Source organism: Hippocampus guttulatus, chromosome 21, assembly GCF_054856545.1.
Source record: "Hippocampus guttulatus isolate MCC_2025c chromosome 21, RoL_Hgut_1.0, whole genome shotgun sequence".
NCBI lineage: Eukaryota > Metazoa > Chordata > Actinopteri > Syngnathiformes > Syngnathidae > Hippocampus > Hippocampus guttulatus.
Window position 1 is genome coordinate 10,381,009 of NC_141281.1, and position 14,871 is coordinate 10,395,879.

Below are 14,871 nucleotides of genomic sequence, written 5' to 3' on the forward strand. Positions count from 1 at the left end.
CTTGTTGTGTTTGGAAGTTAAATTGTCGGGATCAATTTTCTGTGGGGGGGGGGGGGGGGGTGGTTTCCACGTCGGGATGAAGTGTTTCAGTTTTAATCGCTGCCAATTGAGCCGTGTGACGCTTGCGTTTTTCGGATTGGCCACTTGAAAGCACTTGACTTCGAAATTACCTGCGGGGGATCTGTCTGCACTCTCGGGATTCTTCTTTCTGTGCTTCGTGACAGCTTATCAAATCGAAGATCATCCGTGGACTCTTATGACGGCTCGGAAGGCAACAGACTGAAATCAAGAGTGTGTATCGGGTCCAAAATTGACCCGCCTTCACCCTGCTTGGAAGTCAACGTATCCATTGGAAATGGTTCACTTCACGTATTTGTGCACTTAAAAAATAAAAAATACAGAACACTCTTTTTTTTTTTAAACATTTTTGGTTAGCTAACCTTTTCAGGGACAGCTACAGAGGAAAGCTAATCATGTTATCGGATTTCAGGGTGCATGAAAGGGTTAAACATGCCAAGGTTAAATTGAGTCAAAGCCGTGATTGCTATTTCTGGGAACAAAAAAAAAAAGAATTTGCTCATTCAATTTTTAAACTTTACACCGTATCAGTATGACCGTCAATTTCTTGGTCGGGGCCGTCCAAACAGAGAGCAGTAGCCGTCAAGAGCGGCCGACGACTTCGCACCGGTCTTGAATTTCCCTTTGTCATCAGTGCCGCTTTACTGAACCAAGGATGTGTCACTCCGTATCCAGCTTTTATTTTCGTTCGGAAGCGGCCCGAGAATATCCCGGGCCTCGCATTTACTGAGCGTTGCAGACAAATTGCCAGTCCTGTGACTTTTTCTGCCAAAGCGAAGAGCTTGCGCTTTCGCCTTTAACCAGGTAATGTCTCTGTAAATATATCACCGTTGTTATTCCATCCAGACTTGTCCGGAGTTCAGATTTCGCTTCCCGATGTGGGACGGCAAAATCATACCCCCCCCCCCAAAAAAAAAAAAAAAAAAAACTTGATGTGTGTGACACTGAGCAAACACTGCAGCGTTTCTAAGCAAACAAATTTGTGGCATATACATAAGAAAACATTGCAACGTGTCAGCGGGAATGGAGTGTTCAGGTTCCGCTTGAACCACACCATTTTTGATCTGCGTGTCACGCCATTTTTTTTTTTTTAAACCTCATTTGCACAATTTATGTAAACACTGTCAAGGCGAGTCAGCTCCAACACGACCGCGTGATCGTTTTTATTTGGGGTGGTGGAGGGATGGGAGGGGGGGTGGCACGCAAATATATATATATTTTTTTTTTTGCGTACAAAAATATTGACTAGTTTGATGTCAATTATTTGAAAAATATGTCCAAGTATGGAATCAAGAACGAATCAGCGGCAAATATTTTCAATTGTTCATTGGGCAGATTTGATTTTGTTTCACATCCACTGGGGAAATACTATTCTTACCCATAATTGTGTCGTGTCAATCTGCATATCGCCAGAATGAAGGCGCAACAAAATGGAACAGACGCAACCCGTCAAAGAGACTTTGAAGAAAAAAAAAATGTCAGAAAAATGATACAGAACGGGAGTGCGCCGGGTTTATGCGGATAAAGAAAAGAAAAATGTAAAAAATATACCTGTAAATATTTTTTTTAAAAGGAAAGGGGAAAAAAAACCTCTTCATCTTGTCATTAAAAATATATCCCCTCATCCAAATAAAGCCATCACCTTGAATCGAAACCGAAGCAAACAACAGCATTTTTTTCCAGACTGTACAATACGCTAGCAAGAACGGAAAATCACTCAAATGAGTGGCCGGTACTCTGGACGTAATAAACAGTTAGGCCTAAGTACAGCGCAAAGCTGAAAATAATTCTTCCACCGAACCGCCGCTGGAAGACGGGAGAGTGTAAAAGCAGCACCTCATTTGGCCGCTGTGCCGCTTGGTTACTTGAGAGCTCCCATCAGTCAATTGAGTTAGCGAGAGCCTGTTCGTCGGAGCGCAATAAACGCCCAACTGGCCCCGCGGAAACCGGAGCCTATGGATTCACCTGCGGGATGCCGAGACAGATGCAGAGGGGATTGGCTGCATCCTTCGCGGATCTAACTCATTTCTTTCTTTAGTTCCTTGTTGACTGAGATTGTCCCCGAAGATCATCCAAAGCAATCTGTCCTGTTGCGTGAAGCGTGTTGCCATATTCACTTTCCCCTTCACGATCTGTTCAGAAATCAAGCCAACAAGCAGAGAATGATCAAACTTAATATTGTTCACGGGGAATCAGTGATTGTCCTCTGAAATCTTTTTTTCTTTTGTTTGTTTTACGACAAGGAGAAGAGATCTTCACGCATGCTAACGGCTAGTGTAGCGTCTCCCCTCGCATGCTAACAGCTAGCCTAGCTTCTTCCTCGAGTGACAGTGTTTCCTGGAAGTCTCGCAGCTCAGTTCGATCTTCTGTTACATCGTTGTGTTTAAATGCCATCATCACCCATAAGCCGGGGGGGAGGGGGGGGGGGGTCTGATGGCTAACACAGCATTCCATTATTTTAGCGGTTGGTGTTCTTCTTCTGTCACCACCTCTTTAGCGCAATGAATGTGCGATTTCAGCCTTTCTCTGGGTGTTTTTTTTTTTTTGTTGCGGTCGATAGCGAGAATTAAGAGGGCCGTATTCGACATACTTTTATGGAATTCATAATCAGATAAGAAAGGAGGAGTTAATGGACAAACAGCTTGAGCAAATCACCAATTTGGGGCCGATCAGTAGCAGCTCAGTGCAGTTGAAACAATAAACCGGAGCGGACAGAAGGCGCACAGACGCGGCGCGGACGTGTTGACGGAAGACTTCCACTAGGCCCGAGATGGACCGAGCCGATCCGCGCGGGCTGCTGTTAAAACTTCGCTTCGCCCGGCCCCTTCAAGCTAATGACCTAAAACCTTGTTTACCCTCCCGGGTCCTTCTGCGAAGGAGAGGAATCCAATGGTGACCTACGACATTCGGGGGGGAAGAGAGCAGAGAAAATGGGGTTTGTGTGTGTGGTTGGGGGTGTGTGTCGGGGGGGGCAGAGGCAGAGGGGGGGCCCTGGGTGTCTTAGCCTGCACTGACACAATCTGGAGACCATCCCGCTGCTTCAAGACGCAAGTGTCAAGGATTCCTGGGATGTGACATGGCAGAGTCACTCACGATACGATATTATTTCAGTACACAGCGATCGTCGGGGAAAAAAACGAATGCAAGTAGCAAGGATCATGGTTTCTTTATTTATTTATTTTTGCGGAGGCGGAAAATTTTAGGCGACAAATCGGAAAAACTGAAAATAAATTTTTGCTCAGGTTTCACATCGCAATTCGTCTGATTCTTTTGACTTTTGGGGATGTGAACGAGAGGGTGCGCTCACCCTGTCAAGATATCCGAGGGGGTGTGTCTTCAAAAAGTGAGGCAAGTTTTGACAATTTGTTTTTCATTTCAATTTGTCAGGATTTCAAAGGGGTGTGGGGAAAAAAAACTGACGCTCAAGAGGATGCGTGACATCACCCCTTTCAGGGACGACGGTGACCACGGTGGACAGTTTATCGTTTTATCAGGTGAACGGGGTGCACGAAAGGGTTAAAAAAGGTTGAGGATGTTTTTACCTTTTTTTTTGAGGGTGTGTGCAGAAGAGATGAGGGGTGTGCTTCCTTTATCGAAACTTTGAAGGACTTTGACAAACACCGCCACTTTTTTTTAAAGGTGGTTTTAGTGGAAAAGGGGTGCGCCAACTCTTAACACCAAAGTGGGTCCGTGGTTTCAAAAATTGGGTTAAGACAGCCAGGTTTTTGTGGGGGGTGGGGGTTGTTTTTTGGGGGGGAAGGGGGATGCCGTTGAAACGGGGTACTCTGTCCGTGTCAAGAGGTCGAGGGGGTGCGCAGCTGAAAAACTTCGCTCAAAAGTGACAGTGAGAGCTGCATTGACCAAAGTCTTCCCATTCGAGCAACTTTTCTGCTTTTTTTTTTAAACCCACAACCTCTCCCTCCCTTCCCAGTCCATGCCCTCCCCCCTCCCTCCCCCTTCTCTCTCTCTCTCTCATTCTCTTTTTTCCTCCTCCACTTCCTCAGAGAGACACACACGACTAGTCAGCGCCTGCAGCGGTAATCGGGACAACTCTCTGCGTTCTCGCCGGACCGGACTGGCCCTGCAGAGGTACCGCGCTGGCTGGCGGCAGTGTGGGAGGGGGGGTGCGCTCCATGGCTTCCCAGGCTTAAAATGAAAAAGAAAAAAGCCGTCTTGTAAAGTTTCATCTCCGTCCGCCCCCGTCATGCTGGAGATTGCGGGGAAAGAACTTTTTTAGAGCAGTGGATCTTCTTTTAAATTTTTTTTCTTCTTTTTTTTTGTAAATACGGGATAAAAGACACAAGGATTCGAGCGGAATTATTGTAAGTATGACATTTTGTTTGTTGCTGCGTGGAATTTCTGCTGCCCCTTTATAATATGTGTGTGTGCGTGCGTGTGTGTGTGTTTGCAAAAAAAAACAAAACAAAACAAAAAAAGCCCAAACATTTTCATTCATAAATGTGCATTTTCAGAAAATTGAGAGTGTAAGAAATCGTAATTAAATGCAGGATTAATAAAAACTATTTAAAAAGGTGGCAAAATAATTCGGATGTGGTTTCAAAATCCCAAAATTTAAATGTTAATACCGTAATAAAAAAAAATATTATTTTTTTTTTATTGGAGTAATTATTGTGTTTTGAAAAGTGTGGGCAGATTTAAATACGAGTTTGAATATGAGGAAACTAAACAAACACTCACTGCACCGAACTGGAAGAGTTTCCAAAACAGAAATGCTTTTCTCCCCATTGAGCTCAAAAAAGGTTTTGTCGTTTTGTAATTTAACATTATTAATAACAATAAACTGCTGTCTGGAAGGGATCGTTTTCAAAATGGGTCAAATTGGCCCATTTTGAGGTAAAAAAAAAAAAAAATCTGATGTGTACGTAACATTAAAAAAATTAAAGTTGTAGACATATTAGCAATTGGAACTAATAATGTGGCTTTTAAAAAAAGTATTCATTTGATTTCCCCCCCCCCCCAAGACACTTGAATAATTGAACACACCCCGGGTCAAACTGACCCGGCAACATTACTGCCGTTCAATGCAGCCAGCGGGCTAAATAGCCCCAAAAAAAAAAGTGCTGTCGGAATCGCTCCCAAGTGGAAGCTCTTGACATTTTATGCCATCTGCTTCGGCCGCGGAATGCAGCGCGGAGACCCCGAGACGGAGGGCCGCGATTCAGCGTCCCCTCAACACACACACACACACACATGCACACTCCTGTAATTGAAGGGCTTTAACGTTAAAGGGGGAAACTCCACTCTCTTTTTTTTTTTTTGGCTGTCTCCAAAGGTGTGAGATGAAAGAACTGGAAGCAAGGGTGGGCAACCAATGGGGGGGGGGGGGGGGGGGCACATACTAGAGCTTTAAATGTGCAGTTTTCACCCCAAAAGAGCAAATTGTGAAACTTTGCGTGGCTCTGGGAGCGCTCAATGGGCATAAGGGACCCCACCCTCGGTGTTAAACAAACACAAGCTGCTACCATTCACTCGGCACAATCACCTTATTTATCCAATTAGTGCGTTATTTGCTCGCGTGGCTGTTATGTGCACAGGCGGGAGCGGTCGGGTATTGTGGATGCAGAGAATGGTGGTGCTGGTGGGCGGGGGTGAGGGACGGCGGGGGGGGGGGGGGGGGGGGGGGGTAAGGAGTAAGTGGGATGATTTAGCAGAGTGTGGGGTAGGGGGGGGGGGGGTGCGGGGGGTTGTTTACTAAATAGCGCCAGGAGTTGTTTTGTTCACACGTTGCTGTTCAGGTCGGGAAAAGAGCAGTCGGGATACACTTTGGTGGACGGGCCTGAATTGTGACTAGAATGGAACGGCCCGCCCACTGAAAGGCGTTTTGGTTGTCAGAATAATCCCGATAAGATATGCGCTGCTAATAAATGATGTGGGTGTTTATTTATTTATTTATTTTTTAACAGTATAAAATGGCCGCCGTAGGCTCCAGCACGTCGTCGACCCTCGTGAGCGTAAGTGGACTCGGATAATGGATCAAAACAAAAACATCTCTGGGTCAATTTGACCCGCGGGTTTTCCAACAGCGTCAAAAACAAGGGGGCACCAAAAAGAAATCCAATTATTATTTAATATGACATGAAATATATATTTAAATGTCACACAAATGTATTATTCCCGTTTTGCATGTTGATGACAGTTCAATGCTGAAAAGCTGCTTTTTCATTTTTTGGTTGATTTTAAAATGGGTCAATTTGACCGGCAAGATACAAAAAGAGAAGGGTTTTACGTACTTTTATAAATGTATGGCCCCCGCATAAATCCTACTTAAAAGGCTTTCATGCTTTTGAGCAATTTAGCTGTTATCATGTTTAAATTGTGCTTTGACGCCTTCATTTTTCATTGTCGATGCTTTCCGGGAAGAGGCTTGTGATTACATTTCACTTTATGAGCAAAACGCGGATCATTTTGTTTTTTTCTTTTAATCAGCTGTCGCCGTTTTATTTGCTCAGGTTGATGGAAGGCAAAAATGAGGAGTCATTTCTATTCAAATATGCAACGGCGGGGTTTATTTCATAAGGCTCCCGCCGCTCAAACGACAACACGGTGAGCCGCTGTTTGGAAAAATTTGCATTCGAGACTCGGCATCCCAAGCGGAGCATCGCATTAAAAAAAAAAAAAAATTAAAAAACCTGCACTGCACTGCACCCCGGCACCCACTCGCGCAACATCTGTGTCCAATTGTCGTGCGCGTCCACATTCTTTTGCCTGCCCGGCGGATTTATTTTCCCTGGGCCACCATGTGGACTCAGCTGACCAGCTTAAGTGAGGATTAGTCGCTCTAAGGTTCCAATTTTTTCGGGGGGGGGGGATTAAAAGAAGTGCAAATCAAAACATGATTAAAAATTGCCTAATGATATTAAGTATCAGTAACAGCCCGTTTTTTTTTTTTTTTTTTTTAATGTGCGCTAACATATGAGCAAACACTTGCTGCTATAGTTTTAGAAGCTCAGTCTGGTTAATATTGAACTGGAAAGGCTAATTTCTTAAAAAATGTAATTACATTTTTAAAAAAGTTTTTTTTTGTTTGTATTAAATCAAAGTGCTTTTGAATCAGGATTCCTAAAGATTCCTGAGAATGCAAACATCAACGGTTGTATCGTATTCCGGTGATCTGAATTCTGAAGTGAGCGGACTAAGATCTCAATTTTACAAAAGGGGTTTAAAAAAAAAAAAAAAAAAAAAAATCAAAAAGTGCCCAAGAATGGACGCATAAATCATACACATGAACATCGACATTAGTCTTCATCCGCAGGTCGATTGGAAGCAGCCATTTCGATATTTTACAGTTTTTAAAGAGGGGTTAAGAGTCGAAGCAGGTGCTTTGGAAACACTGTCCTAAGTATCAAAATTTGTGTTCATCTGCATTAAAAACGCTTTAAAAAAAAATCTAATCAAGGTGCTTTTGAATCAAGAATCAAATATCAATGGTAGTGTTCATCTATATATTTAAAAAATACGTTTTATCATACTCTAAATGTCATTTTGTTGTTGATTACACTGCTTCATTTTTTTTTAATCAGAGATGCAGGTTTAATTTTTTTTTTTGTCCAGATTCTGAATTTGCCCTTGTTTTTTTTTTTCTCCAGCCCGTCAGGTTTTCACCACAAGAACAGCAATATGATCTGTAATCTAGTAAGAGATTTAATAATATTTATGAACACGTGGCAACAGGTGGATTTTCTTTTTCTTTTTTTTAGGGAAACGTCAGAGCTATAAATTACAACTCATGGTTAAAATCGGTATTGCGCAAGCTTTTGGAGGATAACTTAAAACGAAAAGAAAAAAAAATTAAAAAGACTTTTTTGAAGAATACATTGAGCCATATATGATGACCAATGTGAAAAACAGCATGCGGTTAAAAATCTAAATAAAGCGCTTTGGGCATCACAAACAACTGTTATCGATATTTTTGGAGTCGTTGATTTGAACACTAAAATTGATTTCTTGAAAGGGGAGGAGAAAAACAAAAAAAGCAATCCAGTTCCTGATCTTGTAAACATCCATTCTGCCATTTCCCAAGCTGCATCCACCAACATAATAACCAGTGCGATCATATTCCGAGGACTTGTTAATACAAAACTGAAACTGGACGTGATCTCATGAGATGGAGTCTAAAATCGAGGGCGCGTTTCGAAGAGCGCCGACAAACGCGGGGAAGCCTCGGCGCTCAAAAGTGTCAGCTTGTGTTTACCTGGAAAACAAACGGCGAGCAGGCGTGACGGGGGAGCCCTGTGGCCTCGGCGCTTCTTCTTCTTCTTTTTCTCCGGTTGTCACGGCGACACCTCTCCGCCCGCTTTGTTGCCGCTCGCTTCAAAGACGCGGCGGCGGCGGCAGCTCGGGGATCCGCGTACATGAAAGGAGCTTTGAAGTGGGGCGTCTTCACGCTTTCTCCTCACCTGGATGCTTTCACCTGCAATGGTGGAGACGTTTGAACACGACAGCCGCCAGTTCTGGGGGGGTTTTGGTTCATTGAAAAGTATTGTCCCGCATGGGGAAAATCGGCAAAGGTTTTTGCATTTTGTAAACTTTTCTGCTTTGGGAGAAAAAAAAAAGTTTTGAAAATCCTTCACCGTGTCTTAATACACACGGGAGGGCAACCTATGGCATGAGGGCCACAAGTGAGCCGCAGGAGTGTTTGATCTGGGAATGAATAAAACCTCAACGCCACCAATGTTTCATAACAGACTGTTCCATCACTTCTTTGATTCATTTTAAACTTTGATGGATTTCTTTTAATTTTTTTAAAACATATTTTGCCCCCCCCCAAAAATATGCATATCAAAAAATGACTTCAATTTATTTACTCTCTGCAAAAACACTTTAAAGATGTGAAAAAATCACAAGAGTTGAAGTTGCACTGCATTGCTTAACATAATTAAAAACTGGGAGCAGTGCATCAGTCTTTCTCAACAAAAAAAAAAAAGAAAAAAATCACTTCCAGACGTATGCTCTTGACCCTGTTTTGGACCCGGAATCCCCACGGAGGGCCTCGAGTCAGCTCTAATATACCGTAGTGTTACGGCCGCGCCGGTGTATGGCCCTTTCGCGCGCTTGATGTCGGACTGAGCTCTGAAAATGTAACTGTCAGCTCGAGGAGAGTAATAGAGGCGTCGGCGGTGTCATAGGAAACATATGTGGCTCCGTATGCTCGCATAGGCGCATTGTTTTGAGATGGGCCTCCAAAAGTGCCCTGTGTGTGTGTGTGTGTGTGTGTGTGTGTGTGTGTGTGTGTGTGTGTGTGTGTGTGTGTGTGTGTGTGTGTGTGTGTGTGTGTGTATAGGCTTAAAATAAGGGGTTTCGCTTGACAATTTGCAGACCAAATTCACATTTTGTGCCTCATTAAAACACAGTGATTAGCAAAACTGAGAACCAATGATTTTTACGTTTGTCCTAAACCTCTAAGACCGTCCCAAAAAGTGTCGCTCGGCTGGACGCTCGTATATGAACGTTGCCACAGCGTGCTAAGGTCACCTACACAATGACTCAGTGCTACGTCACAGCAGTGTTAGCTAGCGACGAGCTTGTACTGGCTACTAGTGTGGCTAAAGATATTGCGGATTCGCTCCTAAATCAGTAATCATCGCCTTCATGGCGGCGAATACGCTACACTGACAAGTATCGTTCTCGCACAGGGATGATAAGAAGTAATGAACAGAAGACGAAAAAGCCATGCTATTTGCTAAGCTAATCTCAAATTGACATCGAAGCAGACAGTAATGAAGCGCTTGGGTGATCGAGTACACTTTTCACCAAAATCTGTCTGGAACCACATTAAAGCGGAGTGTATCCAACTTTGGCCAACAAAATAGCAGGCAATTTAGTAAGATTAAATAGTAATGCTACAAACATAGCTAAACGGGACCAGAAATTAATTATGTCGCGTACATCACCTGGGAGAAGTGGCATAGAAGATTAAAAGTATATTGACAGAGTTTATTTCATATATTTATCTTTTTCTATTATTTTTTTAAATCAATTTACCGGTAGCTTTGCTAAAGGACCACACAACCCATTCAGAAACACTACATTGGAACTGAAATTTTGATTGTTTCTAAACAAGAAAATATATAGTTTGCTCCCACTCACAGCGTGACTTGAAGCAAAAAAAAAAGTGGACTATTTAAAAGGAAAAGAAAAAAAAGAAACCGCTTGTTAATTTGTTATCTTGTCATATTTTTATTGCTTAATAAAATCCTTGTTTTGGGTCCCTGGGATTGATCTGCAAACAAGTTGCTCCTCAAACAAAGTCACTTCATGCTACTTTACTCACACTGAAAGGAGCTTTGAGGTTGTCTATTTGTGTGCGCTGCTGCTGCCGCCGAACCCCCCCCCCCCCCCCCCGGCCTCCTTGGGGAGGGTTGGGGGGGGCAAGCAACCCTGACGGTCATTAGGAGCTGTCAGTATCGGCCCGAGCGGGGGTTTGCTGATGAATTTCAGATAGTGTCAATTGCACATGAAAGATGTTCTGAGGATGCCCGGGCTGTCACGCTCGACTGGGCCCCCGCTCAACACGTCCCATCTTCCCATTCCGAAAAACCTGTGATCCCTCACTTCTTCAGCCCCCGCCCGCTCACCCCACACCCCTTCTTCCTGCTTACCTTGGCTAAGTTGCTTTGCATGTTGATTGGGAAGAGAGGGTGGGGGTGGGGGGGGTCGGTGCGAGGAGAGGGCTAATCCAGTTTGCAGCTGTCGTAAGGCCCAGTGATGAATCGCCTCTCCAGGAAGAAACAGCAGCGGAGAGAAGGGCTTCTCCTCTCTCGCCGCTTCAGCAATCATGTTTTCTCACAGGCGAGGCTTTTTGTCTCACGCTAACAAGGAGTGACTTTGTTTCGTCCAGGTGGAGCAGGCCGGAGGAGGAGTTGCAGGACTCGGGAGGACTTAAAGGCATCTCGGTGGCAGGTAGGGGGGTTTAATTTTTTTTAATCTATGTGCATCACTTGGACTTGCATTTTATGTTTGGCAAAAGTTTGCTTGATTGATTGATGAACCCTTTCATGCACCCTGTAACCTGATAACGTGACAGGCTGTCCACTGTCCCTGAAAGGGTTAAGATCGGACTACTTTAGGTAACTCCTCCAACAGCTTGTTCTACATTGAGTGTATTCAGAGGTAGTCAATGGATTCTCGCATAAATTTGAAACTCCGTCCCAAATGTTTTTGGCCAACAAGATGTTTTATTTACGTCAAAATATTGATATTGTCATGAGACTTTGCTGATACAGTATTGGTATCGATCGATTTGATGGTGGTCAAAAGTGCTTTTATTACGTTGGCGTGAATGAAACATCCTAAAATGCCATAAGATGGGCCAAAGCCTTGTCTAAATCCGCAAATTGAACATTTATTGCAACTCCCACTTGAAGTTTACCATCAAACTAAACATAAAGCAAAGAGGAGTACTTTGTATTTCTATAGCCAAATACGAGGTAGCGTTCCGCAACTCTTAAGCTAGTAGATATTTGAACACGATTGGCGACGCAACATTTGCAGCCAGATAATCTATACTCACTGGCATATATTCTTTATCCCCTGACTGATGTCTTTAAATCCTTATAAAACATTATGTTTTTAACTTACGCCATACAGTTCGTGAACATTCAAATATCAAACGTGCTATAAGCCTTAAAGCTAATGCTTATTGCCGTTCTTTCATAATTATGAACAGACTGTATTTTATGTTGTTCATTTAGAAACTAAATTAGAAAGATTTCTTTAATTCATGAAAACATGCCAGGTTATGTTCATAATGTAATAGTCGACCTGGTTTTTGTATCAAAAAGACCTCGCGGCATTTTATGTAGCACGTCAATAGCTTGATCGCGCAATTGCCAAAAAGTAACAAACAGATTTCAGATAACAAGAAAAAACACATTTAAACTTTGCGGATTACTAAAACGAGGATGACTGGGAATTTACACAAACAAAGAAAAAATAAAATAATTGAAAAGTTAAAAATGACTTTGGCTAGTAGGCTAACTAAATCACCGTTAACCCTCTCCATTGTCTCACCCCCGCCCCGCCCCGCTAATTTTGAGCGCACTGTCGTGCTCAATGTTCCGCGCGGCGTTTGCTTTGCTTCTGCGTAAACACGGCAACAATTATGGCGCTTGCCAGAGCAAACACATCAGCCTCCTCGCCTGCCAGTCACTCGCGAGGCACGCAGCACACGCAGCTCTCTTGTAATCAAGCCGCAGTGCATCCAAACCGGCGAAGAACATCTGGCTTGGAGCAGAGACGCTGCACACTGACAGCGAACATTGAAAGTGCAGCTTGACGTGACTGGAGGAATGACAAATTGCTTTGTTTGTCGCTGCGCCTCTCATTGCTGACAATTGCTTACAGAGCGTCTGTTTATTTGAGGGAGCCTGTTTGAAATCCCCTTGTCATGTGGAGATGTTATTTACTGACCTCTTCTGCATCATTTACTCAGCGCAACCCCAAGAGAGATGACGGTGCTCTCTTGCTCACTAAGCGAAAACAGCAGAACTGAACCATGAATTAAGAAAAAAAAAAAAGACGGGTACATCCCTCTTTCGCCTGCGCACCTCCATAAAAAGTCAGAAGGCATCATGATCAAAATATTTTCAAAAATAAATCAAAAATTAAAAACCTCCCTCACCACACACAAACACAAAAACGTGACACAGTGATTTATGAAAAGTCGCTACCACAAACAATGGTATGACGTAGCCCCTCCCCACCACAAAGACATCATAAAAATGTCTAAACAAGACATCACGATGCAGACATGAGACAAAACAACTTATAAAGTTTTTCTTTTTCAAGCTAAAGTTGATTTTAAAAAAAGTTTTTTAAATCATACGTCACATAATGAGTTAATATACCAGAACACCGGCGTAACGCCGGAGGTGGTGCGCACCGCAGTTTAGGGAAAACTATTTTAGCATGCTAATTTGTGAGCTAATACTAATTTATTTTTTTTAATCCACAAAGTTACAGACGTACACAGAGACACAAAGTACAAATTCACAAACAGCCAAGCTAAAATACAAACATTTTATGTCAGCTGTTTATGAATGAATTTGTGTTTCAATATCTTTGCCTTTCCTATGCTATGCGTTAGCTCGGCGACATTTTTTTCATACTGGGTTAGCATTTAGCTACCCGGAGGGCATTCCGAATGCTAAGTCATGTGGTTGTTTTAAAAACACACTCCGTCGCATTCTTTGTTTGATAATTAGTTTGACAGTAAACTCAATGACCTCGATCGTGTCGTGTTTTTTTTTCCACCCCCCACACCCCCCCGCCCATCAGGTTTATGGAAATGCAGGATCTCGCCAGTCCTCACAGCCGAGTTAGTGGAAGCAGCGAATCTCCGAGCGGCGCCGCCCTTGACAACTCCCACCTCCATAACAACAATTCCATGACACCCAATGGCACTGAAGGTAGGCTCGCCATTTGTCGCTTCCCCGCCGATGACTAGCCGTGTATTTCACCCCCCCCCCCACCCCACCCCCACCGTTGTCACGATTCAATTCCCTCAGCATGGATGGACACAAGTGTAATTTTGCATGCGGTTTTCCCCACAGCATATTGTTGTTGACTCAGGTGATAAACGGACAGGACTCATGTCACGTGTCCTTTTGTTTTTTTTTTTGTTGTTGTTTTTTTTTTTGGCGCTCCCCCTCCCCTCCCCCCCCCCCCCTCTTCATAGGTGACAGCATCACAATGCTCACCACCGCAGACTGGTTGTTAGGTTGTAGCTCGCAGTCCGCCTCAGGTTTGTCGACTTTCTTTGGCAAATGAAAGGACAATATTTGCAAAAAGACACCCCCCCCCCCTGAAAATTGCCAGAAGCGTGGCTTCAACTATTTTACCTTTCATTCAGGCCCTCTGTGGCGTTTCAAGCGTGTCATGCCAGCATGGTTTGCAGTGAACCAATCGGGCCGCTTTCATTTGCTCATGCCTATCCGCCCTCCAAACATGGTGTGTTTTTGTGACTGTGTGCTAGTTTATGCATGCACACCAGCATTATTTTTATCCTTTAAAGCCCGCCTCCCCCTTCCCCCAACCCTCACCCGGCGTGTTCCCAAGTATCACCGCCTGTCAGCATGTTTCCGACTTGAACGAGCACAGCGGAAAAACATGTCCGACATGACAGCCAATGGCTTCTTCATTTCTGCGGAGCATGACCGCCTTGCCCACATTGTCGATTTGTTTTGCCCTCCCCCCCGAAAGGCGGGGGTGAGGGGTGGGGGGGCGGGGGGGCCAAGTGTGGGAGTGGAATGATTTCAAAGATTTCTGAGCTGTCAGGTAGCTGTGAAATTGTTCTTTACGCATCTATCAGTGAGCTCGGTAATGGAGCCAAGGTCAAAAAACGGTCGCTACGCATCAAGATGAATTTATACATCAGCACCTTTTTTTTCCTGACAGCTCAGTTATACTTGGTTGTCATCGCTAAAAACAAATCCTAACGCACGTCACATGAATCATTTGCCAGCATTTTACACTGTTGATTTAGCGTTGCGTGAGCCTGCTCGGATGAGATTTGAACACAGATGCGGCCTTCCTCGTTGGCCCGATTTGCAACACGGGTCTCGGTGCGTTGCACGCATTTGGTCGGATTAAAAGAAGGCCAAAAAACGATTCAAAGTAGCAAAGTAAGTTGGGGAAGAGACACCATGACAAGAAAGCTGGCATGAACTGGCGTAGGACAAAAATGATTCGAAACAGACCGAGTGCCAAAATACAAACAAACTGACAAGACGACGGAGGCACACCTGGACACAACGCGAGTGTCTGGATGGAGCT

The 14,871-nt window shown here is 43.9% G+C and overlaps 1 protein-coding gene and 1 long non-coding RNA gene across 12 annotated transcripts in view; one reads left to right on the top strand and one right to left on the bottom strand.

The window, feature by feature from the left end:
- Positions 1-4,091: 4,091 nt before the first annotated feature.
- Positions 4,092-14,871, top strand: part of eya1 (EYA transcriptional coactivator and phosphatase 1) — a 43,255-nt gene continuing 32,475 nt past the window's right edge. For 6 of the 11 annotated variants that reach the window (XM_086102256.1, XM_086102257.1, XM_086102259.1 and 3 more), the window contains exons 1-4: positions 4,092-4,400; positions 10,937-10,998; positions 13,375-13,505; positions 13,775-13,840. In XM_086102256.1, coding sequence (XP_085958382.1) covers positions 13,379-13,505; positions 13,775-13,840 — 193 coding nt within the window. In that variant the 5' untranslated portion in view covers positions 4,092-4,400; positions 10,937-10,998; positions 13,375-13,378. The remainder of the gene's footprint in view (positions 4,401-10,936; positions 10,999-13,374; positions 13,506-13,774; positions 13,841-14,871) is intronic. The other 5 variants (XM_086102263.1, XM_086102264.1, XM_086102265.1 and 2 more) reach the window with 1 other exon arrangement.
- The window catches only part of LOC147187111 (uncharacterized), a 33,085-nt gene continuing 26,653 nt past the window's right edge, over positions 8,440-14,871 (bottom strand). Inside the window, exon 5 of the long non-coding RNA XR_015099029.1 lies at positions 8,440-8,509. This is a non-coding gene — a long non-coding RNA (uncharacterized LOC147187111). The remainder of the gene's footprint in view (positions 8,510-14,871) is intronic.